Source organism: Pongo abelii, chromosome 1 (assembly GCF_028885655.2).
Source record: "Pongo abelii isolate AG06213 chromosome 1, NHGRI_mPonAbe1-v2.0_pri, whole genome shotgun sequence".
NCBI classification, from domain to species: Eukaryota; Metazoa; Chordata; class Mammalia; order Primates; family Hominidae; genus Pongo; species Pongo abelii.
Genome location: NC_071985.2, coordinates 148473332 through 148501052, shown reverse-complemented (window position 1 = coordinate 148501052; position 27721 = coordinate 148473332). Strand labels below are relative to the sequence as shown.

Sequence of the window (27721 nt, the reverse complement as noted above, 5' to 3'; positions counted from 1 at the left end):
GACAGCTTTTCTCCTTGATAACCAGCTTTTCTCAGATTAACAGCTCTTCCCTCAGATAACTAGTTTATCCCATTACCTCCTTCAAATCTTGGCTCAATGTAACGTTTTCAATGAAGCCTACTCTGAGAATCCTATTTAAAATTGCAACGTACTTTGGGAGTTGAGGGCGGACAGATCACCTGAAATCAAGAGAACAAGACCAGCCTGGCCAACATGGTGAAACTCCGTCTCTGCAAAAATACAAAAATACAAAAATTAGCGGGGCGTGGTGGCACGTGTTTGTAGTCCCAGCTACTCAGGAGGAGGAGTTTGCAGTGATCAGAGATCGCGCCACTGCACTCCAGCCTGGGCGTTAAAGCAAGGCTCCCTCTCAAAAAGATGAATGTCTCTTCATCTTCTTTTATCCTGTTCTATTTTTTTTCCATACCATGTCTTACTCTGTAGCTCACCATAATTTATTTGTGTGCTTATTTTAGGTTTCCCTCAAGTAAAACATGAACTAATCCAGGCACGGTTTTTGTTGTTCCATTATTTTGAGGGCTGGGCACATAGATGCGCAAGGAGTGCCCAAACTCATCATCTCACTCTTTATACAGCTGGGCAAACTGCCTAAAGTTTCCTCAAGCCTCAGCTTTACTATTTTCTTAAATGGCTAAGACTCACAAAAGACATCTAGCTTTAAAAACTTTGCGACCCCGGAAGTAAAAGGTTAAGGAAAGGGTTCACAGGAGAAGGCTATTTCCGTTTCCGTACGGAAGCAAAGGAGCCGACACCATGGCGAAAGCCGGGGATAAGAGCAGCAGCAGCGGGAAGAAAAGTCTAAAACGGAAAGCCGCTGCCGAAGAACTTCAGGAGGCTGCAGGCGCTGGGGATGTGGCGACGGAAAGCGGGGTCCAACCCCCGAAAGCGGCTGCCTTTCCGCCAGGCTTTAGCATTTCGGAGATTAAAAACAAAGAGCGGCGACACTTAATGTTCACCCGGTGGAAACAACAGCAGCGGAAGGTACGCGAGAGGCGGGGGCTGCCGGGCGCTTGCGCGTTGTTCCTGACGCTTAGGGCGGTCGCGGGGCGCACATCTGTGGTTGTCTGCTGGTCTCAGAGTGTGCTCTGTGGCTCCGTGGGACGGGTGGCGTCGCGGCCCACGTGTTCTGGTCCCCTCGCCCTAGTTTGGAGACTCTAGGTTCAGCCTTTGCTTGAGCGTCAAGGTGGAAGATTTTCTTGATAGGCGCTTTCCTAGGACGCTAGATTCACAAGGAAAGCTGGAAGGCCAGTTGGCTTAGTAGTGAAAACTACGCCCCTCTGGCCCAGAAGGCAAAAGTCTCAGCCCTTTGGTCTGTCTAGGTAGCGTTGGTTAATTTGCAGAATCTGAAATGGAGGCAATACGTAATAAATCCAAAATACTGCTTCTCTGATTCCTGCAGCAGCTCCTTACCGAAATTATTACTGTAAAGTTTCTGGTAATTGTATTTGTTCTTTTCAGCCTTATCCTTATACGTTTCTGGTAGGTAAACAAACTGAAACGTAAAGAGGTTTAAACGACTTGCCAAGGTCTCAGTGCCCATTTCTGGTTAAATTGCAATTGGAAGAAAACGTTTGCTTATTCTTGCACATCGTAGAAGTTCACACAATATTATTATTATGTGTCTGCCTCCTCTTACTGGCCCTTCTGAGGTCCGGGACTGGTTCTTACTCGTGTTCAGTGTCAAGGTGCTATTTGAGTACATACAAGGGGGGTTTAACTCATTCTGGTATGCACGTATTGGGGAGGGATGTCCTAGAAGATTTATTGGAGCTATGATTTCTAATCTGAAACCTGGTAGATTGAGGATCAGTAGGTGCTGGGGAAAAACGAATATTTTTTATTTTGTCAAGCATTCTATGTAGAAATCTCCAGAAGAATATATAGATTGACAATACAAATACAGATAATCCACCTTGCAAGCTCTTATTAAATTTTAAAAGTATATTTTGATTATAAAATATGTGAATAACTGGTGATGGTTTTATGGAAAACAACCTGAAAACTCATCGCCCATTCCTATTTTTAGTGCTTTTCAAGAGAAGCAAGCAGCATAACCGTGGTCGTCTTTAGGATGCAACCAGTTAGGCAAAACAAAACACAACGGAAACTATCACATTTTGTACTTTAATTAATTTGAGGCTTTATGGAAAAAGATTAAGCTACTCAAATTTTAAATATTCAAACTTGCCAGTTTAGATTTTTTTAAAGGAGCAGGTCTTTGTTAAAGAAATCTTATTGACTGGCCAGCTCATTTGGCTTACAGTAATTTAGGTAGAAAAATCCATGTCCAGATGCTTGTTTCAATAGATTACAAAGACCGCCCAGTTCGAGTATTCATAGCATTAGTAATTTGTAGTTTCAGTATGCGTTTGTGATATAACTGGTTGTTCCTCAGTATTCTTTTTTTTTTTTAACCCTTTAGGAAAAGTTGGCTGCTAAGAAAAAACTTAAAAAAGAAAGAGAGGCTCTTGGAGATAAGGTAAATAAAATTTTTAGCTGTTTGCTTTCTATCTTATTTTAGGGAATCCTTCCTGATACTTAAGTTGAATTACTTTCTTTTAAAATTTATTATTACATATTTCAGATGTATGAAGAAATACAAAAGTAATATAATAAACCTTTTTGTATCATTTACCCAGCTTAAGAAATAATGCATTAGCAAAGAATGTTGGAAGCCCCTTGTCTGCTTCATAATTGCTTTTCCCTCCAAAGATAACCACTCGTGAAATTTTTGATTATTTTTTCCATGCATTTCTTATACCTTTACTATGTATGTTTGTGTACCTATACAGTAACACAGTGGTGGTGTTTCACATATAACTTTGTGTTTCAGAGGTCAACACCTCTCCCTGACTTTGGGAATGGGGAAGCTCTCCAGGTTAGGCCCGGAGCTTGGCTCTTGTGATGTGAAGCAAAGGTTTTTGGTCAGGCAAGGCTGGGGAAAGGCAGGACAGATCCTCTTCTGGAGTAGGGTGATAAGGGTGTGTTAAGCTTTAGAGCTGGTACAAAGGATATGAACCTGTGAAAAGTGAGAATGGGGAGTGGGAGGAGGGTGAGGATTATGGCAAAGAAAAGAGCAGATAATGCATCAAGAAAGAATTTGGCTGTATTTGTGGTACTCATAAGAAGTGAAGTCTTTATTGAAAAAATTTTTTAAACTACTAAATACTCGTACATTATTGCATAGCTAAGTTATTTTTATTTTCAGTGTATTTATAGTTACTCCTAGGTTATGATTTATTTTTGCAAAATTTTGAAAACATTCATATCTCCACCTCCCATTCAAGTAAGTTACCAAATAAGGGTGTTTGAGGAAGGGAAAAAAATGTAAAGACTGTATACAAACTAAACACTCTACTGTTTCATGCATTCTTTGAATAGTATTAGGTTAAACCATAGAAAATTGTCAATAGTAGACTGTTTTGACTTGCAGTTTCCTAGTATGTCAAGCATGTTAGTCTCTTTTTAACTCTTTCGTAATCAGTCTATTACAGCAAATTAATGTTATGATCACCATTTGAAAATACCACCATTCTTGTTTTTTGAGATGAAAGATAAGTTCTTAAAATTGCCTCCTTTAAAAAATACTTAAAATGTAGTATTTGTTTCATAAAGTAATAAATACTAAATAGTTTCAGTTTATATTTTCTTCATAGCTCTGCCTGTGTACATATATTTTGAATTAGTTTTAATGTACTCTTACAATTCTGTGTTCTACTTTTTACCAATTCATTTACACCATTTCTTGGTCTAAGCTGAGTATGCATGATTGCTGATCCTAACAGTATTCCATAATGTTGATGTACCGTAGTATGTTTAGTCATTACCTTGTTGAACATTTGCCCTGTTTGCTGTTTATTTTCATTATAAATAGGGATACTATGTATTTCTTTGTACAAATTTCTCCCCCATTTACATTCCTGAACATAAATACCCCAGAGTAAAATTACTGGGTCAATGGATAACAACTAGACTTTTGTTGAATATTTCTGAGTAGCTTCCCGAAAGTATTGGAACAAAGTCATGTACAGATGTTGCTTTGTTATTTTTTTCTTTTATTTTTCTCCTGTTTGATATGTTTCCCCCAGTAGATAATTATCTTGATCCCTATTTCTTCTCCTTGTTACTTCTGCACAGTTTTAAGCCTTTTCGTTCAGTGTTGGCCATTCTTCTAGTATGTGTATGTCTCTGCCCAGATTGTTTAAAAAAAAAAAAAAAAAAAGCCTCTTATTCAATACTGTTATTAGGATTGATGTAGCAATAGAAGTGGATTGATATGAGGAACAGATTGAGTTTGGGGTTATTTGTAGCTTTCTGTTATTTTTCTCCAACCGTAATATAATTAATGTAAAATCCTTCTAAAGTGTAATCCCTTCTCTTTTACTTAGGCTCCACCAAAGCCTGTACCCAAGACCATTGACAACCAGCGAGTGTATGATGAAACCACAGTAGACCCTAATGATGAAGAGGTAATGTTAGAAGTCTTGAATTAGTTTGAATGATCACTTGTAATTGATAAATTATGTTTTTATGTTGATATTTAAAGTGCTGGCTGGCCAAGTTGTATAATGGATTGATTCAGCTAAAATGTTGGCATATTATCTTATTATTTGGTGCAGATTATTTCATAATTGAATTTCCCAATAATGCTATAGAAAAATTCTATAAAAATTCTAGGTAAACTTTTACATTTGTCATATAATCCCTGAATGGTATTTTGGAGGGTTTTTGTTTTTGTTTTTGATTTTGTTGAAACAGAGTCTTGCTCTGTTGCCCACGCTGGAGTGCAGTGGTGTGATCTCGGCTCACTGCACCCTCTGCCTCCCAGGTTCAAGCAATTCTCCTGCCTCAGCCTCCTGAGTAGATGAGATTACAGGCACCTGCCACCACGCCTGGCTAATTTTTGTATTTTTAGTAGAGATGGGGTTTCACCATGTTGGCCAGGCTGGTCTCGAACTCCTGACCACAGGTGATCTGCCCGCCTTGGCCTCCAAAAGTGCTGGGATTACAGGGGTGAGCCACCGCGCCTGGCCTGGTGGTTTTAAAAGAATTCCTCGTACTATAGACTTTTGTAGTATTTGTTAGACATTTTGATACCTAAGAATAACATTTGATGCTATTTTTTGTATTCTCATAAATCTTAGTTTCAAGATAATCTTTCACTTTGCATATTCTCCTTAGATAGTTTGCAACAGTGCAGAAAAAGAAGCAAGATTTTAAAACTATATTTTTAAAAGTTTTGTAAAGGAAACTTGGTTTTGAATGTCTGTTTGCTTTGAAACAGTGCTGCTATCAACATTCTTTCACATATCTCCTGGTATAGTCATACACTGATTTCTGTCATTCTTTCAGCAAATGTTTATGGATTTGCCTGCACCGTATTGGGATCTGTTTTAGGGATTTGAGATCCATCGGTACACAGAATAGTCACACACACACATACACACACACAACTTCTACCCACCCAGAGCTTACATTCTAGGAAGGGAGACAAACAGTAAACATAATGAAATAAATAAGTTAGACATATGTTAGCCGGTGATAGGTTACTAAAGGAAAATAGGATAAAGGAGATTCAGGACTACGTGGAGTAGAGAGAGTTTGCAATTTTATGTAAGTAAGGTGTTTGTGTGTGTATGCATTTTAATTTATTTTGACATTATTTCAGACTTAATAGAAAAGTAGGAATTTGTACATACCCTTCACCCAGACTTCCTAAATATTCCCTCTTAAATAAGAGTAAGTGGCAGACATGGTGCCCCTTTATTCCTGTATATCTCATTTTGTTTTTTATGAGCACAGTTAGCAAAATCAGACATTGACATTGGTATTCAATATTATGTATTCTATAGATCTTACTCAAATGTCACTAGCTGTTCCAATAATGTCCTTTTTAGCAAAAGAAAAGTCCCAGGTCATACATTCCATTGTAATTACTCTTTTAACTTCCTTAAATTTAGAAGAACTCCTCAGTCGTTTGCTTTTTGTGTGACATTGAGATTTTTTGAATAGTACAGACCAGATATTCTATAGAATGTACCTTAATGTGAGTTTGCCTGGGGTTTCCTCTGATTATATTCAGTTTATGTACTTTTGACAGAAATACAGGTTGAGTGTCCCTTGCCTGAAATGCTTGGGACCAGAAGTCTTTTTTGTTTGTTTTTTTCTCCGAGATGGAGACTTGCTCTGTTACCCAGGCTGGAGTGCAGTGGCACGATCTCGGCTCACTGCAACCTCTGCCTCCCAGGTTCAAGCGATTCTCCTGCCTCAGCCTCACAAGTAGCTAGGATTACAGGCACCCAGCTAATTTTTGTATTTTTAGTAGAGACAGGGTTTCACCATGTTGGCCAGGTTGGTCTCAAACTCCTGACTTCGTGATCCACCCACCTCAGCCTCCCAAAGTGCTGGGATTACAGGCGTGAGCCACCGCACTCAGCTGGACCAGAAGTCTTTTTGGATTTCAGACTTTGGAATATTTGTGATAGATAATGAGGTATCTTGATGATTGGACCCAAGTCTGAACACAGCATTTATTTATGTTTCATATACATCTTATACACATAGCCTAAAGGTAACTTTTTTTATTTTTGGAGATGGAGTCTCGCTCTGTTGCCCAGGCTGGAGTGCAGTGGCACAATCTCTGCTCACTGCACCCTCCACTTCCCTGGTTCAAGCAATTCTGCTGCCTCTGGAATAGCTGGGACTACAAGCTCACGCCACCACACCCAGCTAATTTTTTGTATTTTAGTAGAGACGGGGTTTCACCATGTTGCCCAGGCTGGTCTTGAACCCCTGAGCTCAGGCAGTCCTCCCACCTTGGCCTCCCAAAGTGTTAGGATTACAGGCATGAGCCACCCTGCCTGGCCTAAAGGTAACTTTTATACAATATTTTTAATGATTTTGTGCATGACACAAACTTTTGACTGTGACCCCATCACATGAGGTCAGGTGTGGAATTCCCCACTTGTGGCGCCATGTTGGTGCTTTATCAAAAAGTTTTGAATTTTGGACTATTTCAGGTTTTGGGTGTTTTTGGATTAGGGAGGCTAACCTGTGCCGTGAATGTTATGTTAAGTCCTTTTTCAGTACTTCTTATCAAGAGTCACTTGATGATTTTCTCATACTGGTTATGTTTACCTTGATCACTTGGTTAAAGTGGTGCCTGCCAGGTTTCTCCACTCTGAATTTACTGTTTTTCCCTTTGTATGATAATTAGTAAGTATTTGGGGAGGAGATACTTGAATGTTACTCCTCAACTTACACTCATTGTAAATCATTTTTTCCAGTTAGATAAGTGAGAAATTGTGTATCACTGTAGTTTTAATTTGCAGTTCTCATTTTGAATGAGGTTGAACATCTTTTCATATTTTTTCCCCTTGATCGATTGATTGTGTCTCTTGCCCATTTTTCTACTGGGTAGTGATTTTATATAGGAAAGTCAGGGTAGGCTTTATTGAGAAATTGACCTTTTAGCAAAGACTTGAAGGATGTGAGGAAATTAGCCATCTTTGGGCAAAAAGAGCCCCAGAATGAGAGAACACCCAGTGCACAAGCTCCAAGGCAGGAGTGTATCGAATATGCTTTTCAAGAATAACAAGGAGGCCATTGTGACTGAAATCAAGCAAGGGAGAGGATTGTAGAAGAGGTCCTAGGAAAGTATGATGAAGAGGAAAGAGCAGATCAGTGACTTTGTTGGCCAGTATGAGGACTTTGGTTTTATACTTAGTGAAATGAAGAGCCATTGCGTGGGTTAGAATAGAAGAATGATGTGGCCGGGCACGGTGGCTCACGCCTGTAATCCCAGCACTTTGGGAGGCCGAGACGGGTGTATCACGAGGTTAGGAGATTGAGACCATCCTGGCTAACATGGTGAAACCCCATCTCTACTAAAAATACAAAAAATTAGCCGGGCGTGGTGGCGGGCACCTGTAGTCCCAGCTACTCGGGAGGCTGAAGCAGGAGAATGGCGTGAACCCGGGAGGCAGAGCTTGCAGTGAGCCGAGATCGTGCCACTGCACTCCAGCATGGGCGACAGAGCGAGACTCCGTCTCAAAAAAAAAAAAAAAAAAAAAAAGAATAGAAGAATGATGTGATCAGATCAGACTTAATTTTTAAAAGTAGTTGGCTGCTTTACTGAGAATGTAACTGGAGAGGTAAGTAGAGAAAGGAAGCTACTAAACAAATCCAGGAAAGAAATGATGGGCTTTCATCATGACCTGGGCCAGGGTAGTTACAATGAAAGTGGTGAGAATTGATCTGATTCTAAATATTTTTTCCCCTGGGTATATTTTGAAATCAGAGCTGCTTCAATTTCCTGACAAATTGGATGCGGAATATGAGATAAATAGAGGATTCAGAGATGGTATTAAGGTTTTAAACTGAGCAAATTAGAAGGATGAAATGGTCATTGACTAGATGCGGAAGACTGAGTGAAGGAGATTTAAGGGGAAATCAAGAGTTCAGTTTTGCATATATTGTGTTTGAGATGACTCAAGAGTTTTTAGAAGAGATGTCAAGCAGGTAGTTGGGATGTGAGCTTGGAATTCAGGGAAGAGGTCTTGACTGGAGATAAATTTGGGGGTAACAGGCATATCGAGGGTGTGTGTACATAAAGGTTTCCCTAGAATGTTTACCTACAGTAGGATAATTTTGAGTCATGGGATGTGTAAATGTTTAACTTTACATGATTGTACTAAAATATTTTTCAAAGTAGTGATTGTATCATTTTATACTTTCGTGGTACAAGAGTAGTGTTCCTGCTCATCCGTATTCTAACCAACTCCTGGTATGTTCAGACTAATGATAAAAGGCTGTCTCATTGTGGTTTGAATTTGTATTTCCTAATGTTGAGCATCATTTAATATAAGTTGTTTTCTTTAGAGATAAGCCAGTTCATGTCTTTTGCCCAGTTTTCTATCATGTAGTATATTTTACGCATTTGTGGAACTTCTCTATATAATTTGGATACCAATTCTTCATACATATTAAAGGAATCTTCCAATTCATGGATTCTCTTTTTATTTTCTATGGTGTCTTTTGAGGACTTAGCATTTAAAGCTTTTTATGTCATATTTAAGAAACTTTTCTCTTTCCTGTGATCATAAGTTCTTCTTTCTTTCTAAAATAATTAAAGAGTTGCCTCTTGTATTTATTTACTTAATTGTCAGGAATTGTCTTCTGTTTGGTGTGAGAGTGGAAACCAGTTACTTTCCTTCCTGTCTCCCACCCCAACCTGTCCTTTTGCGTATATATATATTTTAAATTAGTTTTAATGTACTCTTACAATTCTGTGTTCTACTTCTTATCAGTTCATTTATATATAACCAGTTTATCCAGTACCATTTTTGGAGTAGCGCAGCCTTTCCCCACAATGAATTGTAATGCCATAATATATATCAAATATCTATATATGCTTGGTCTTTTTCTGGGCTATTTGCTTGGTCAGTTTGTCACTGCATCATTACTTCCGTAATTATTTAGCTTCATAATAAGTCTTCATATCTATAAGGGCAAAATGCTTCTTTCACTCCTGCCCCTAAATCCCCCCTCTCTTCAGATGTGTTTTGGCTTTTCCTAGGCCTTTGCTCCTCCATATAAATTATAAATGGCACTAAATCAGATCAATTTGGGGATACGTATGTATGTATATAATATATATTTCTTTACTTAGGTCTCCTTTAAATAGTGAAATGCATTTCATGTATTTCGTAATTCTCTTCATGGAAGTTGACACATAAATCTTGCTAGAGCTATTCCTGGGTATCTTACGGTTTTTGTTGGTGTAAACTGCATGTCTTTGAAAATTGTTTTGTTTGCCAATTTATAAAAATGCAATGGATTTTTGAATAGTGATGTTCTAACCAGTAGCCTACCTAAATTCATTTCTAATTTGTTGGGATATCGTTTTCATTTTTCTGTTTAGATAACCATTTCTGCAAATGACAGTTTTCTTATTTTGACCCATTTTTCTCCCACTTTTGTGCCTTCTAGAACTTCTAGCCTAGTGTCAAATAAATAGAAAAATCAATAGTGCCATCTTTGCCACGTTCCTGATTTTCAAAAGAATACTTCCAGTGAGTCATCATTAATATTCGTGTCACTAGAGATAGATTATTGAGTTAAGGGTTAAGTAAATTTTACTTATTCTTATGCTGTTTTTTCGTTTTGTTTGTCATGAATGAATGTAGAATGTTATTAGATGTTTTCTTTGCAAATATTGAGGTGATTATGTGGCTTTTCTCTTACTGCATTAAACATCATAACCAAATTGGGTTTATTAATTCTTTGCTTAGAATTAATTATATCTGTGTTCATGAGTGAGACTACAGTAATGTCCACTTCTCATTCCTAATATTATTTTATTTAGGCTTTTTCTCTTTTTTAAATCAGTTTTTACCAAGATATTTATTCTCTTAGTCTTTTCTGAGTACTTTCTTCTTTGATCCTATTGAGTCTTTGTTTTCTAATTCATTTATATCTCCTTTTATCCTTATTATTTTCTTCTGCTTCCTTTGAGTTTATTCTGTATTTATTGATTTGCTCAATATATATATTTTTTAATATGAGCAGGTATAACCATAAAACTCTTTCAGACTACCACTTTTGGTATATTCCACAAATTTTAAAAGGTACTACTTTCATTAATGTTTAAATCTGAGTGTCTCTCAGTGGAAGATTTGTCTTCTCATAATTTCATTAGTTTTTTTTGCTTCCTTTTTTGTTTGTTTGTTTTGTTTTTTTGTGGTTATTGTTTTTACTAACCAAGTTGATGAGGGAAATGAAAGTAGTTCAAGAGTAAACACATCTCAGTTTCTGCCCTAAAGTGATTTCTGACAATTTTATTCAGTTTTGTACTTGTATTTTACACAGGAGAAATCCACTCATCCATCCTCTTCATGTGTCCATTAATGTCAGTCCTTCCTAGTCTGTCTTTAAAGCCCCTATCAGCTAGGTACTCAGTGTCCAACAGTCCTGCTGATGCTACTTTTAGAATTCTGGCCCAGTAGAGTATTTCTTTGATGTAAAATTATCCCTCTTCTCTGTTCTCAGGTTGCTTATGATGAAGCTACAGATGAATTTGCTTCTTACTTCAACAAACAGACTTCTCCCAAGATTCTCATCACAACATCAGATAGACCTCATGGGGTAAACACATTGATTAATTTAGTCCTTGAATTCTTAGTTTTCTTATTACTTCTATTGAAAGTACTCTGTTCAGAAGAGTTAAACCATTAGTTAATTGCCTTAAAGAATGCCTGTGACTAAGTAAATAAAATGTGGCTCTGGTAATATGATGTAGGTTTACTAAACATGATTCTTCAAGATAGGATTTCTCAACCTCAACATTGTTAACATTTTAGCTGGAGAATTCTTTGTTATGGTGAGCTATCCTGTTCATTATAGGATGTTTAGCAGCTTCCCTGGCCTCTATGCTTTAGGTGCCAGTAGCAACCACACACCACTACCACTACCATCAGTCATAACCATCAAAAATGTCTCCAGACATTGCCAAATGTGTCCTCTGATGGAGCAGAATCGCCCCTAATTGAGAACCACTGCTTTAGGATGATCAGCCTTTGATAAAAGAGGACACACTGTTCGAGTTTCATGCTTTCCTCAATGTTGCTTTCTATTAATCATAATAATCATTATTTCTTTCCTTATGAATATGTACTACATAAAATTTTTATTTTTTTGAAAACTATTCAAAATTTTTGTTATTTTGTTTTGCAGAGAACAGTACGACTCTGTGAACAGCTCTCCACAGTTATACCAAACTCACATGTTTATTACAGAAGAGGACTGGCTCTGAAAAAAATTATTCCACAGTGCATCGCAAGAGATTTCACAGACCTGATTGTTATTAATGAAGATCGTAAAACCCCAAGTATCCTTTTTTTTTTTTATGGAGGTTTTCCTGTCCTCTCCCTCACCCCCCTTAAAAATATATTTAAAAGAATACGGAAATACTGCCTATAACTTTCAGAAACTAATTTTTTTTATCAGAAAATTGTATCTCTTTCCAAGAGTCTATAAACTGATTTTTCCTTTGTATTCACCAAACATTTATCAGGCACATGCTACAGCCAAGAGATTGTTGTAACTCTTAGTAAAAGATGCAGAGATAAAACAAGAGACACCAGGAAATTCATAGGTGGAGTAAATGGATATGTAAACTAATAAAATATAGTGTGGATGGTACAATTAAATAGAGAAATGCAGGATATAGTGGGGACCCTGTGACTGGTACAAAGTCTGCCCTGGGAGGAAGGACTTCCCATAGAAAGACATGCTGAAGCTGGATTTAGATGGATGAGGGTGAAGGAGGGGAATAAGGCAGAGAAGAGCGCTCAGTGCAGAGGGACTACCATTTGGAAAGAGAGGAGGGAAAGGGCTGACCTAGTTGGGGATCTGCATATGGTTTGTTGTGGCTAGATTTTACATTGCCAGAGGTGGTATCACAGGATTAAGTTTTTGAGGTAGAGACTTGGGCCCATGTTATGTGTGTGTTCCAGTCTAAAACTTTTTCTGTGAGTCTCAGACCTGAGATGAATGTGTCACCTGAACCCAAGGTATTTCTTCCTGTTGAGATAAGAGATTTGATAAAGGATATCTAGGTTTGTTATTATTGTTGCTGTTTTATTTATTTATTGAATGATGGCTGTGAGTTCAGTAACCTTAAAGATGACCAATTGAATGAGTCATCTTTATGATTTTTAATTTCATTAAAATAAAATTATAAAGAATTTACAAAAAAAATAGGGACAAGACTTTCTGTGCTGCCAGAATAACATTTTATTTCTAATATCAGTGAACACTCTTCTTTTTAAATTAGTGGTTTAAAAGGCTGTTTTTTAAAAATCTAACTTTTATGACTTTAATTGTTTTCAATATAACTTACTTTATTCACTTGTACTAGTAGCTTTCCAGAAACTACTATAACAAGCTTTGTAATGTGTTTTGTTGGCCATATTATAATTTGGCTTAACTGGATTAATGTACCAAAATATCTAAAATCTCTTGAATACTTAACTACTCCAGAAAAAAATTATTTTTAAGGTAGTTGCTGCCTCTTTTTCTTTTTTTAAACTGGCTCCACAAAGTGGCAAGGTCTGTTTTCCTCTTTTTATTTTTGGCAGTTAAAAAACAACTGTCATCACTTTGAGGCCTCTAGTAACTCTGCTAAGAAGCAGGCATTCATCAGTTCAATAAATGTTCTATCCCTATTTTATCCAGTGTGTTTTATATAGTCACACAAATTTCACTTATACCATCTATTGCCTTTAAAAAGTTTACATTTTCTGGCCGGGTGCGGTGGCTCACACCTGTAGTCCCAGCACTTTGGGAGGCCTAGGCCAGCAGATTGCTTGAGGTCAGGAGTTTGAGACCAGCCTAGCCAACACGGCAAAATCCCATCTCTACTAAAAATACAAAAATTAGTTGGGTGTGGTGGTGCATGCCTGTAATCCCACCTACTTGGGAGGCTGATGCACTAGAATTACTTGAACCCGGGAGGCAAAGGTTGCCATGAGCCGAGATGGTGCCACTGCACTCCAGCCTGGGTGACAGGGCAAGACTGTCAAAAAAAAAAAGAAGTGATTCCTAGAGACTTAGCATGGGTTCAAGAATAAAAATCACAACTCCTAATGATGACACATGGGGGAAAAGTTGAAAAAACAGGATTTAGCCTGTGGGAAAGTAGATTCTAGGAACATGGCGTCTTTCTAAAGACATTGGAGGGGCTACTGTGTGGAAGAGTAGTGCTGAATGGTGAAAGTTAAAGGGATATACTTTTTTTACTTATTCTAAAATAGAACTTCATCAGCTGTCTAAACTGTAGAAACCTAGTAGTGGCTTTGAGTCAGGGCAGCTGTGATATCAAATACAGATTCCATTATTTTCTAGTTTTGTGATTTTAGTCAAGTTTCTTAGCCACTCAATTTCCTCATTTTTTAAATGTGGGAAATAATACCTATCTTTAGAGTTCCCACAAAGATCACATTAAATGTATTATGTTTATAAAGCATAGTGTCTGGCCCATGGTAGGCATTTTAGTAAACGTGGTATAGTGAGAAGCATGTAAACTTTATCTGTACAGACCTACATCCTCTATTCATTATTTCTAAATGGGGAACTACTGGCATTTGAGGTAGGGTAATTATTTGTGCTACACTCTTGGCAGCTTCCAAGATGGTTTGCATTCCTGGCCTTCGGATTCTAAGTGCCAGTAACACCTCAGTCTTACTGACAAACAAAATGCCTCTGTACATTTCCAAATGTGAGCAGCTGTCAGCCAAGGGCTTAAGCTAGGTGCAGTCCCACCGTGGGTGAGATCCACAGTTGCCTTAGTCTGATTTACTTAGGCTAATTTACTTGACCCTCTTCAGCCTCTTTTCCTCATTACTGAAATAGGCATGATGACTCCTGTTTTATGTGATTTGTGTTAGGGATTAGCAGTGATGTAAATAAAGCCTCTTGCACAATGCAGGTACATGGGAAAAGAAGTTACTTAGAAACTGGTAAGTTTGGGTTTGTACTTTGCTTTTGACACAGACCACAATGTAGTGGGAATGTTCTAGAAAGGATTTAAGCCTTGATTTGGGCGCTGGAAGAAATGACTTTTATATCTCCTAGACCCCTTAATAAATACTTTTGGCTGTATTTCATGAAGTTTAGCCTGTGGTGAATCTTTTAAAATGATAGAATTCAAATGTTTGCTGATAATCTGATACATGGTAGGCACTACTATCAAAAAAAAAAAAAAATCTGCCTGCAGTCCCAGCACTTTGGGAGGCTAAGGCAGGTGGATCGCTTGAGACCAGCCTGGGCAACATGGCAAAACCTTTTCTTTACAAAAATTAGCTGGGCATGATGCCTGTAGTCCCATTTACTTGGGAGGTTGAGGTGGGAGGATTGCTTGAGCCCGAGAGGTTGAGGCTGCAGTGACCCATGGTCGTGCCATTGCACTTCAGCCTGGGCTGCAGAGTGAGACCGTCTCAAAAAGAAACAAAAAAAAATTCCCATCCCTACCTAAGTTTTAACAGATTAGTTGGGAAGAAAGGTGTTTTCCTGACTGTAACTCAAATAAGTGATGAATGCTGTGGTAACAGAACTGAGAAGATTTAGATCTTAATTCTGACTACGTAAAAAGGTGACATTTGAAGTAGACCATAATAGATAAGTAAAACGTTGCAGGTATTCAAAATAGCAGAAGCAAAAAATGCATGCTAGGATTCACATATATAGTACGTAAGACTGTGAGTACCTACCGGTTAGGAAACAGGCTTGATGTGGGCATAGGGTAAATAGGTTGAAAAGGTAATTTGTGGCCACATTATGAGTCTGATACTAATGTCTTTTTTCTGTAGATGAGTCTGTGATGAGAGTAGTATGAAATTAGCTACAGCTGTCAAGACTGTGAAGGTATCTAGTTTGTTTTTCACTTAGCATGTGAGAAACTATGGTACAGATATAATGAAACAGCTGAGTCCCATAGCTGGTTACTTATAGAACCAAGGCCTAAGTCCAGACTTGATTTTACAGTCTGCATTAGGAGATGTACTTGAGATGGTGAGAAAAAGGTCAGACCAACCACAATACTACCTTAATAATCTAGGTGGAAAATCTCGAGGACCTCACTAAGACAGTAAGGGTAAAGAGGATGCTAAGTGAGAACTGAAGATAAAAGTAGTTAAGATTTGGTGGGAGAGGGAGAAGTTGAAGATACCATAGCTTCTAATCTGGAGGAATGAGTGTTGATGCCATTGTAAAAAGATGGCAACATCTGCTTTGAAAGATACATATTAAATGCAGATAGACTTGAAACCATCTGATTCTGGCTTATTTAAGTGTTGAATCAGATGAAATATGTTTGAAAATTTCTCCTAAACTAGAAAAGCATAATACAAAGTGAAAGCCCTGTCCATTGTCATTAATATGCCTGCTTGTAATGCCATTAAGCAATAGCCAAGAATTATTCATGAAAAGTAAAGGTGTTTCAAGTGAAGGTCAGATTGTGCCATAAACTTGAAGAATATTATATAGGTAGCAACCTTAGTTTGCAGCACCCAGGACTTCTAGAGTCCTTGGGCTGCTAGTCCTGCTGCTTGTAGGTAGGTGATCTCACATTTCATTTGTAGTTTAGTGTGTCCAGCATAATTCTCAGTTCATGGGAAATGACAGTCAGTGAATGGCTATTAATTGGTTAGTTGATTATAATTTGTGGTACAGTAATCCTAAGTAAGGGGTGATCTCTTGCAAAATACTAGTAACCTTAATTTCATAGAAGAAAGTTTAGGAGTTTGGTCTCATGGGATGTTATTCAAAGTTGACAGCATATCATGACCATACAAATGTATAAAAGTGACATTTTGGGGTTATACATCTTCAGAATGTGGAGGTAAACTCATACTCTATTTGCAGTGTTACATGATTGTAGAATCACATCCTATTTTACTCCTAAGAGTAGTGGTCAATTAAATAGCTTTTTTTCACCTACTTTAGGGTACCTTAAGATACCCTACTGAGCATGATGATTAACTATTATATTGTAAAAAGAGAAAAAAAGGACTACTCTAGGTTAGTCTATTTTCTTGAAAGATTTTGACTGATTTTTGAGCTTTTGATATGGTAGGAAAATGTCACTTCAGAGGAATATGTAGATCTGCCTATTCACTTGGGTATAGATTTTAGGGGCCTTTGGATATAGAGGACCAGTTATTTAAACAATTAGATTTAGATTACAGAGTTCAATGTGTTTTTCTTAACTTTTATGAACAGATGGACTTATTTTGAGTCACTTGCCAAATGGCCCAACTGCTCATTTTAAAATGAGCAGTGTTCGTCTTCGTAAAGAAATTAAGGTAAGTTTTATACATTTCCTTGATTGGCATTGATCTCTTCACAGTATTTATTTGATTAATAGATGCTGTATCTTATAGCTCTAATTTATTTTAATAATGGCATTTGTTCTCCTGATTAGAGCAGTTTTTAATCTATCAGTTCTCTTGGGAGACTGTGGTTAAGTTACAGCCGGCAGGCAATAGTCTTCATTACTATGAATCATGTTGATTTTCTAATAGGATTTTTTTTTTGTTGCATTCACTGCATATTAAAATAATTTTAGATACATCTTATTTCATGGGTTTGATAAGCCATCTGTGGTAGTTTGTCACTAAAAAATGATAAATTTTGCAAATTTGTCATGTAAATTTTGATACTTGAAATTGCATTGGGACGTATTAACAATTAGCTTAGCTCATTGTGATATTTATTTTTCATTACTTTTCTAGAGAAGAGGCAAGGACCCCACAGAACACATACCTGAAATAATTCTGAATAATTTTACAACACGGCTGGGTCATTCAATTGGACGTATGTTTGCATCTCTCTTTCCTCATAATCCTCAATTTATCGGAAGGCAGGTTGCCACATTCCACAATCAACGGGATTATATATTCTTCAGATTTCACAGGTGAGGAAGGTAAACTCATTGAACTTTGATTTCAATTATGAAATATATTTTCAACATGAACTAATTTTCCAACATATTGTAGCAAGTATCATACAAGATAAAATGAATTATCTTTTGAACCCTGTCATAATGTTAAACAATAGCTCATTCAGACTAATTTAACTTTTTGTCTTTGAAGATACATATTCAGGAGTGAAAAGAAAGTGGGAATTCAGGAACTTGGACCACGTTTTACCTTAAAATTAAGGTCTCTTCAGAAAGGAACCTTTGATTCTAAATATGGAGAGTATGAATGGGTCCATAAGGTATGTGCTTATTGTTTAAAAAGACTACGTAATTTTTCAAGTATGGGATAAGAGGGTGGGAGGAGAGAGAGCAACAGGAATAGCTAATGGATGCTGGGCTTAATACCTAGGTGATGAAATAATCTGTGCAGCAAACCACTATAGCACGTTTACCTGTGTAACAAACCTGCACATCCTGCACATATACCCTTGAACTAAAAAAAAAAAAAAAAGATACAATATCTGGGTCTGGTGATTAACCTTGGTTCATCTGAAGTATAAACATTAGTGGTTCTCAAAGTGGTACCAGCACCATTACCTAGGAACCTATTAGGAATGAAAATTCTTTGGCCCACAGACCTACTCGATCAGCAATTTAGGGGGTGGGGCCCAGCAGCAATCTGCTTATAAGCCTGTGTTTTATATGTGACTCTACTACATGTTTCTTGAGAACTATTGATAGTTTTCTTAGAAGTTTGGAGATCATCATCTTAAATCATAAATGAAAACTTTTTTGTTGTTGTCTTTTTGAGACAAGTCTCAGCTTTGTTGCCCAGGCTGGAGTGCAGGGGCGCCATCTCGACTCACTGCAACCTCCGCCTCCAGGGTTCAAGCTATTCTCCTGCCTCAGCCTCCTGAGTAGCTGGGATTACAAGTGTGCACCACCACACCAGCTAATCTTTTGTATTTTTAGTAGAGACGGGGTTTCCCTGTGTTAGCTAGGATGGTCTTGATCTCCTGACCTCATGATCTGCCTGCCTCGGCCTCCCAAAGTGCTGGGATTACAGGTGTGAACCACCGCACGCAGCCTAAAACATCCTTTTCTATCTAGTATAAGCAGTACTTCACTTAGTAACATTTTATTTTAAAATCACACACACACAGAGTAACTGCCAACATCTTTTATATTAGACTGAAGACTGACTATTTGGGGTCTCACACAAACCCAGTTTTTCAGCGCTAGTGTTACTTATGAAGATCTAGGGACGTTAACTTTTACTATCTTAACCTGAATTGTTAATTATATTTTTGTTTTCTTTTCTTCCTCCACTCCCCTGCTTTCCACTTTCAGCCCCGGGAAATGGATACAAGTAGAAGAAAATTCCATTTATAAAGTACTGAGAGAATAATAATTGGATTTTGCTGAACAGGCCTATCTTGAACTTTTACCTGGTAAATTATTTTTGACAGAATACTCTTTTCAAAATGGCATTTGCTGATTTCATAAACCTTTCACGTCTGGATGAATTACCAAATGCCATGAATTGCCACTGTGTGTTTATGTAGAAAATACAAATAAAAGTTATTTTGATGGCTTAGGTTTCCTTTAAACTTAGTTCTCCTGTTTTTGGGTAACTGTGAATAACTAAGTTGGAATCAAGATTCAGATTAACTTTCCTATTTGCATAGAACACATGAGAGTAATAAAATGGTTGGTAAATATTGGCTAACCCTTGATTTTTATACCAGATTAATCTTGGATTCCCAGTGTCTGGCAGAGTTTTAATAGCTTAAATGGAGGCCAGGTTTCTGGATGTTTTAACATTCTCTTAAGCCTTCAGAAGGGTAAAAAATTTAAAGCAAAATGATCTACCAGGGTTTAAAGCAAAGTTGCAAATTACTGAAGCTAATCTTTGCTTCCTGATTTTGAGGTTTTTGGTTTTTTGTGGCCAGGTTGGGGGGAGCTCTTTTTTACCTCATTACATGGTGCTGTAGCACTCCATTCAGGCACTGAAACAAACAAAGTTAACCCTATAAGTAACTCATGGATGGAAACCCGTAGAACTTAACAGCCTCCTCCTGACCTTGAAAGAATAAAGGTTCACAGTTTACCTTTAATTCCCTAACAGTCTTGCCAGATGTATGGCATAAAGTCATGTGAGAAGAGTAGGTGGAACAAACTGTACAAACTTAATCCCTTCAGGTGTTCAGAACAGATTAATATACCATGTATTTAATACCAACAATAATGCAAAATAAAAGTTTCATACTAAGTTTTATTGTATGCTGCTGCCAGTGTATATAAAACAATTACCCTTGTGAAACAGAAATTCATGAAAATTCAGAGAGGTAGATGTTAAGGACTGACGAAAGTAGAAGTTTGTATATTATGGCACATGAGTTACAGGGATAAGCTTTTGTACAGGCTTCAAATGTAGCTCTCTTGAATATTCACTGGATCATAAGGAGTGGTTTGGGAAACCTAAGATGGAAAAAAAAAAAAAAAAAGGTGAGTTAGGGTAAAGTATCAAAGAACATAGTTTTTAATTTTTTTCATGAATAAGAGAAACAGGATGGGAAATGCCTATGGTGCAGTAACAGTAAAATCTTTCCCTTAATCTTCACAACCACTCTGATGTATAAGTCATTCCTGTTTTATAAACAGACTTACAGATTAACTTGCTAAGATTACTGCCAAAATACATTCTCTATATAATAAAAAAAGGTTAATAAAACTCTTAAATCAAAAATCCGAACATCCTTAGAAAAATGAGCAAGAGTATTTAGCAGGGCAGTTTGGCAGTATCTAGTGAAGTAAAAGATGCAACCACACTTCTAGTTACCTAGATAAACCCAGACATAGAGAAACATGTACAAGGATACTGACTGTATTAGTATTTTAACAGCAAAGAACTGAAACAGCCTAAATATAACTCCGTAGGAGAATGGATAAACGAAGGTTTCTACATATGATGGAATACAAAGCTATGATAAGTTATGCCTTAAAAAATGTTATGTTTTCAAACCATAATATTTCAGTTTAATAGAGTATAAACTAAAATATTTAAAAAATGAAAGAACATTAAATAGAAAAAAAGTGTACTAAAAAATTAAAACATGAGCATACTAACTTTAGGATTAGTTATTAATATGGAAAGGCACAAAAGTGTTAATCTGAGATTATTCTGTGACAAAAATGTTGAAAAGGCATAAACAATGCTATGAAAAATGTCTAATCTCACCTGAAATAGTAACAAAAAAGACTAAGGTTTGTTAGGACTCAAGGAAAAAACATTCTCATGTTTCTAGTGGAAGGCCAAAGTATTATATTGGCAGGGGATATCAAGTACAACATTGTAAAAATGTTAAACGTTCACTCCTTTTTACTTCTAGAAACTTAATAGAGGTACTAAGTATATATAGATGTTCACCAAAATCTTCACCTCACTGTAACCTCAAATTTTGGAAACTTACTCAATGAAGTATAATTCAATCATAGTTTAGTACAACCATTAAAGATCTTGTTTACAAAGAATACTTAATGAAATAAATTCACCATTTAAAAAAGGCAGAACGAAAAACGGCAAATACTGATCCTTAATTTTTTTTAACTAAAACATTTTCATGGCACCCATTGTTGCCTATGTTTTTTAAAATGTTTCATACAAAAACTACCTTAATTTTACATGTTTCCTCATTGTCAATAAGCCTGTCGTCGTCTTATCTGCATTTTTTGTGCATGCGTGTTCTACTGATTAACAGTTTTTAATCCTGTATTATTTCTTCTATTTTGTTTTGTGTAAAAGAGGAAAAATTTCAAAAGCTGGAATCTCAAAAAAAAAAAATAGTAAAATTTCCTCTTAAAAGGAAATACAGGGCCGGGCACAGTGGCTCACGCCTGTAATCCCAGCATTTTGGGAGGCTGAGGTGGGCAGATCACCTGAGGTCAGGTGTTCGAGACCAGCCTGACCAACATGGAAAACCCCGTCTCTACTAAAAATACAAAAATTAGCTGGGCGTGGTGGTGTGCATCTGTAATCCCAGCTACTCAGGAAGCTGAGGCAGGAGCACTTGAACCTTGGAGGCAGAGGTTGCAGTGAGCCGAGACTGCGCCACTGCACTCCAGCGATAAAACTATATTTATATACGTAACTCCAATGTAGATTCTTTACATTCATGCCACTCAGTGTAGGTCCAGTACTGTCAGCATCAGTGTAGGTGGGCAGTTGTAAGAAATGCAAGTTCTAGGGACTCGCCTCAGACCTTCTGAATTAGAATCTGCATTTTAACAAAGTGATTTGCATATATTCAAGCTTGAGAAGCAATGCTTTGATGCCCAATTATTCTTCTCCTAGCTCAAACTGCTTCAAATCTTAATATCCACAAAGCTGTTTTCTTATACTGCTGGAATTAATAGACATTATTTTACCTTCTGGGTTCTTACCCCAGCCATATTTTTAAACTTGAGCAATTCATTTAAACACTTATCTGTAGATTCCTATGAAGTAAAACTATTAACAGCTGCCCAGTATTTTATTCAAATGAAAATAAACCACTGTAAAGTGAATACAAGAACTGAGATTTAAAAAAAATCATTAATAAACCATAAAAATATGAAACTTCCAAAAACTACCATGAAGAATTAAATGAATAGTACCAGAAACAAAGGATATTATAATAAACTGTTAAATATGAAAGTGAATTACTTCTTCATGTGCATTTTTGTGCCCATGACACCTGTTTTCAAAGGGCTTTTTTCCCCCCTGGTATTTCAAAAAACTTAAAACATCTTAACCAATCATTGTATTTACTAGAAACATGTACTTATACAGACTTCCTGGACACTCCCAGGTCTACAAAGCTTAATTAAGGAGGGCACAACTAAGTAACAAGGTATTTTAGGAAGCAGCTTCCTGGACTTTGGAGAGTCAGAATGTTAGTAAGGAGTGTGTGCCATATACAAAATCTTTTTTAAGAAAGTACTATTTAAGTTTGCTTCTCATAGGTCAGTACTAATGAGTACATTCCCTAACTAAAGTACTAAGAATTTATAAAAGGCAGCACCCTTCAGTTACATTTTAAATGATCTAAAACGTTTTTGGTCACATCTCTTAGACAAACATACATTTTGTACACATGACATTTGATCTGGAAGGCACAAATTAATGTACTGAAGCATGCTTTAATAAAGCCAACAGGGTCTTTAGTTTTTAATTCTCTGAAATTCAGACCACTGTCTGTTTGCCACCAAGAACTTATATACTGCATTTCCTTCATGTTTTATCTTTAATCTAACAAATGAGAACAAAATACAAAGTCTGTTCTACCTCAGTCCAAACGCCTCTACCACACTGGCTTACTCAATTACATCTGACTTTCTCCTGCATTTCCAATTCCCAATCTTTGCTATACTGCTCTACAGCTGGGTTCAGTTAGAGCAATAACATCAAGAGTTAATCCAAATCAGCTGGTAGTACTTTAAGTTATCCCCATAAACATTGCAGATTTTTAAAAACCTGTCTAAATATTTGCCAGGTACACAAAAACAAAACTAGTACTTGGGGACTCCATTAGGCCAATGCTCCAAAAAGTGACACATGGCTTGTTACAGCAGTGGGATTTTGTAGTAACTCTCCTATACCCTCTTTATGGTTATTAAATCCTCTACTTAACCTTCTTTATGGTAAAATAGAAACGATTAGCCTTCATGGCTACTAAGTCAGCAAGTTTCATGAATCCTCACTTTCCTTGCAAAACAGAAAAATACTGCAAATGGAGGGCCACAGGAAAGGGCATGGGATGATCTTTTAAGTGCTGCAAAGAAAGAGAAGACTAGTTATTCCTACAGTGTGGGTTTTTGTTTTTAATTTAAGGAAACTTACCTTTGAAAGATTCATTTTACTACAAAAAGGAACAGACTTTCTGGGGTCTGAAGGGATTTGTACTTGAAGATACTCCAGTCAGCAGAGGGTCATGTTGAGCATTCTGCAGACAGAACTGTTTCAAGTCTGCAGCTGCCTGGGAAACCTATACATAACAAAGAGGGGGGGAAGTGCCAGATGGTGAGAACATTTTAATGAAGGTTTTCTCAATCTTTGGAAATATTGTACTTACAATAAAACAGTACTTCTCTTGCTTCAAAAGAAGATACTATGTAATAATTGAAGCCTTAAGTCATATAGTGAGCTCTTTTTTTTTTTTTTTTTTGAGACGGAGTCTCACTGTTGCCAGGCAACAGAGTAGGGGTACAGTGGTGCGATCTCGACTCACTGCAACCTCCGCCTCAGTTCAAGCTATTCTCCTGCCTCAGCCTCCTGAGTAGCTGGGACTACAGGTGCACGTCACCACACCCAGCTAATTTTTCTATTTTTAGTAGAGACAGGGTTTCACCATGTTGGCCAGGATGGTCTCTATCTCTTGATCTCGTGATCCGCCCACCTCAGCCTCCCAAAGTGCTGAGATTACAGGTGTGACCCACCGTGCCCAGCCTAGTGAGCTCTTAATACTTAAAACCAATGCTTGTAAATAAGACTGATTTAATTAAGTATGTTTTCTTTTGCTTGGTTACTAGAAGCATCAGATGACTGAGTACAAACAGTAGAATTATGTTTATTTTTGCAAAGCATAGCACATCTTGCTTATTAATAATAGGCTGTTCAAGTGCAAACCTGAGGGTACTTAACATCTTGTTTCTTATTAAAAACATTAAAGGTTAAACAAAAAGCAATAACATTCTAGCAAACTATTATTTCGTCTTGAAAGCAGTATTACTGGAAAAATGCTACTGTGAATGAACATAATGTGGGATAACTAGCACATAATTTAGAAAAGCAAACACTGTAAGAATGCATTCAGTATACTGATCCTCAAATTTATCAGACCCTTATACTGTCTTGCATTTAAACTAAAACAAATTAAAAGAGGCACGCATTCATTCACTTAGACATCTACTATTTCTATATATTCTGCTAAGGTGATGTAGGATATAAACAAAATAACCATAAAGCCATTGAAGTTCCTTAAGTCCTGTTTGGGTGGCTCTATATATGTATATTAACACTTAAATCATATTTAAGGCAATAGTTTCTTAAAGGCAGGCTGCTCAGAAAAACTGTTAAATTGAAGTTTGCTATCAGCCTTTCAGTCACATGACACTGGGCAGAACTCTGTCACCATCTAGTTTAATAACATTAACTGAACCGTTCAGACGTGGAACATGAATGACTAAAACATGCCCCAAATGCATCTAATATCTGAAGTCTTGAACTGAGATTTAAGAAGTGGGAGAAATACTCATTTATTTTATTCTCAGTCTTTATCTGCAAGGAGGCTGGGAGCAGGTGTCCAGTCCATCCAGCTGGATATGTGGCCTTAGGGAATTAATAGCATCACAAATGCCCTCTATACCAAGAACCCCTGCAGATTACAGCTGTACCTCCAACCTAATAATTCATCATCCTAAGATGAATCTAAACGCTTATCGAATCTATTTGTGTGTTTCGCTTATACAACAGTCCAGGGTAATGAGTTCCACAGGTTTATTAGCTCCTATGTAAAAGAAGTATTTTTACAAATGACTACACCCCCTCATCCCCCCCCTTCCAAAAGAAGTGTAGCTAAAGTTGGGGAACAATGGTGTCATTTTTCACCAAATATTGTAACAGTGTTTAGTGTTTTCATTCATATTAACCAGCAGGAAGCATAAAGAGTACCTGTTAATTTTCTATTTAAAGTGTAGGTGGGGTCCAATGTAACTCCCTTTCACAATTTTCAAGCACCACTATGTGCCGCATATACTTACAGGCACTAAGAATACATAAGAACAGCCAGAGCCCTGTTGTTATGGAGCTAACAGTTCAGAGAAAATGAAAGACAAGGTGCTCTGTAGTAAAATAAGTAATCTTTTAGATGGTGACTGGGTGCCCACCTAAGGGAAGGTGTCTGAGGTGACACTGAAGCTGAGATGTCAATGACAAGAGATCCAGCCAAATAACCATCAGTGAGAAACCGCATTCCAAACAGGAAAGCTGAGACAAAGACTCTAAAACTGGAACAAGCTGCTAGCCCCCAAGGCACTGTAACAATCACCATCCAGGAGGTTGAAACCCTGTAATCCTGGCCTAATTATTAGTGCCCCTTCTCACTCTCAAAAATGTCCTGACCTACCTATGACAGTTTGTCAAGCACTTATGGTAAGTTCTATCAATTGTACTCACACATAAAGGTTAAAAGTAAGATTGTGCTAGTTTAAAAATCTAGCAAAAAAATCACCTAGCCCAGTCATTGATAAAACAGATACACAATGTTAAACCACATTTAGCAACATGTCTAAAGAAAAGCTCATTAAAAAGTACCAAAGGGGATGTGCTCCCCTCCTTGCTACAGCCTTAACATCAGGCAGTAACTCCAAAACCAAATCGTGTCTGGTGCCTTTAATGATCCCGACCAGAACCAGAAGTCTACTGAAGATTTAGGTAGGATCAGTTTTGGGGGGTTAGGGGAGCAGCAGCTAGGGTTTTCAAAGTAAAGCTCTTGGAGTATTTTAGTCTGAGGACCTCATGTCATTTTCTTTGGAGACTAAATATGTACAATTTATTGCTTTCACTATCCCACCCCCATTTTTTTTCTTTCTTGGTCCATCCTATCTATGATAAAGGCACACCTGAATGACATATAATGGTTAAGAAATAAATGATTTCGAACTTCAGAGCCAAATCCAGCCAAGACTGACTAGAAACCACTGTGATGAGGTAAGAATTGGGAGAGTAGAGAAATGGATTCCAAACTGCAGTGAGGTCTACAGCATTTCAAGGACTGGACGTGAGGGGGATCCCACACCAAGACGAATGAGAATTGCCTTCCCTTCTGAGTTGACCACAACTGAGTAAGCTAGGTCCCTGGCATTTCTAGTTAAGAAAGCTTAGAGACCCTCTCTCTCAGTTCACAAAACATTTCGGGAAGTAATAAAGACTAGCCTGATGAGTATAAAATCAAATCATCTTAGGAACTGGCTGCTTTTATCAGGGCACATGATTTACATTCTTGTTTCTTTTTTTAACTGCAGAAGTGTTTCACATGTAGCCTGACCTATTGTACCAGAAAGAAGCCAATCCATGTAGGACTGTAAAAATCAGGAAATACTTAGAACAGCACTTGAATGTCAAGTTGTTCTATCAACAGACAAAAGGCTTTTTCTCCAAAAGTACCCCCAAGACAAGGCCAATACTAACCAGACGCCAAAATTAAGACCAATAATCACCCACAATAATCATTTTCTCCGGCATGCGGACCAGTCGATATCCCCAAGGTCAAATACGAGCAAATTGTGCCATACGTATGAAATGCACGCTTTGTTCGAGGTTGTACGGGGCACTGACCGGAACTTTACACTCCAGGATCGTTTCGAAAAATGCTTATTTAATCCACAGTTTAAGTTATGCAATAATTCGCTTAAAAGTATGTGTTCAACGGACAAGGGAAGTTGAAGGTAAGAATTTAATACTAAAGGAAGTAGGTTTGGGAAAGATAAAATGGGGGGAGAAAAGTCTGCTCTGAATCAGAAGTCGGAAAATACCCTGTCCGATGAGAAACAAGAGGCTGACAAAGTGGGAAAGGAAGGGTGCGGACAGCGCGCGGAGGCGCAGCTGTTGGCGAGACCAGCCGAAAAGGCTGCCAAGGGAGGTAGAGACGGAGGAGGACCGGAATGCCGGCCACGGTTCAACCCAGGGGCCAGCCCGCCTCGGAAAGTCCTGGGGCGGAAGGGCGAACTAATCGTCCCCCTAAAACACAGCATAGACCCACGCGGCGCCTTCTCTAAAGCTGGCCGCTCCCCGATCGCCGCCGCCGAGCGCGCGTCCTCTCCAGGGGAAGCGAGGGCCGGCGCGTGTCCCGCCCGCCCCCGCCAGCTGGGCCGCCGGTTCCTACCCGCCGCCGCCGCCTTCCTCCCGCCTCGGCCGCCCGCCCCCGCTCACTTTTACGCGGTTGAGTCCGGCCTCCAGCCGGAGCTGTTGAACCACTTTCTTCATAGCGGCGACGCTGGAGGAGCCAGACATGGTGCACGCGACTGCCGGGCCGATTCGTGGGTCGGTGGGTAGTGGGCCGTGTGTCGGCGGGGCCAGACAACTCAGCGGCGCGCGGCGGGGGCGGGGCTCCGAACTTTGTCTCTAAGTTTCCGGTTCTGTGCTCAGCGGCTCCACCCTCGGTGCGCATGCGCGCCTTGCCA

At 38.1% G+C, this 27721-nt stretch overlaps 2 protein-coding genes across 3 annotated transcripts; one reads left to right on the top strand and one right to left on the bottom strand.

Moving 5' to 3' along the window:
• The first annotated feature begins 733 nt into the window (after window positions 1–733).
• Window positions 734–19769, top strand: RPF1 (ribosome production factor 1 homolog). The gene is given in 9 exon segments (NM_001133154.1): window positions 734–1002; window positions 2444–2500; window positions 4410–4490; window positions 11071–11166; window positions 11755–11908; window positions 16801–16883; window positions 17313–17494; window positions 17673–17799; window positions 18851–19769. Coding segments are annotated over 9 exon segments (1050 nt in total). The 5' UTR covers window positions 734–774; the 3' UTR covers window positions 18893–19769.
• On the bottom strand, window positions 19758–27657 carry GNG5 (G protein subunit gamma 5). Of its 2 annotated transcripts, NM_001131377.1 has the most exons (3): window positions 27471–27636; window positions 23382–23526; window positions 19762–19981 (listed from the first exon to the last, which is right to left on the bottom strand). In NM_001131377.1, exons 1-2 carry the CDS (start codon window positions 27549–27551, stop codon window positions 23401–23403), a joined length of 207 nt encoding a protein of 68 aa, NP_001124849.1. In that variant the 5' UTR covers window positions 27552–27636; the 3' UTR covers window positions 19762–19981; window positions 23382–23400. The 2 variants fall into 2 exon arrangements, with proteins under 2 accessions (XP_063572351.1, NP_001124849.1); XM_063716281.1 differs by having other exon boundaries at window positions 19758–23526; window positions 27471–27657.
• Window positions 27658–27721: the final 64 nt, after the last annotated feature.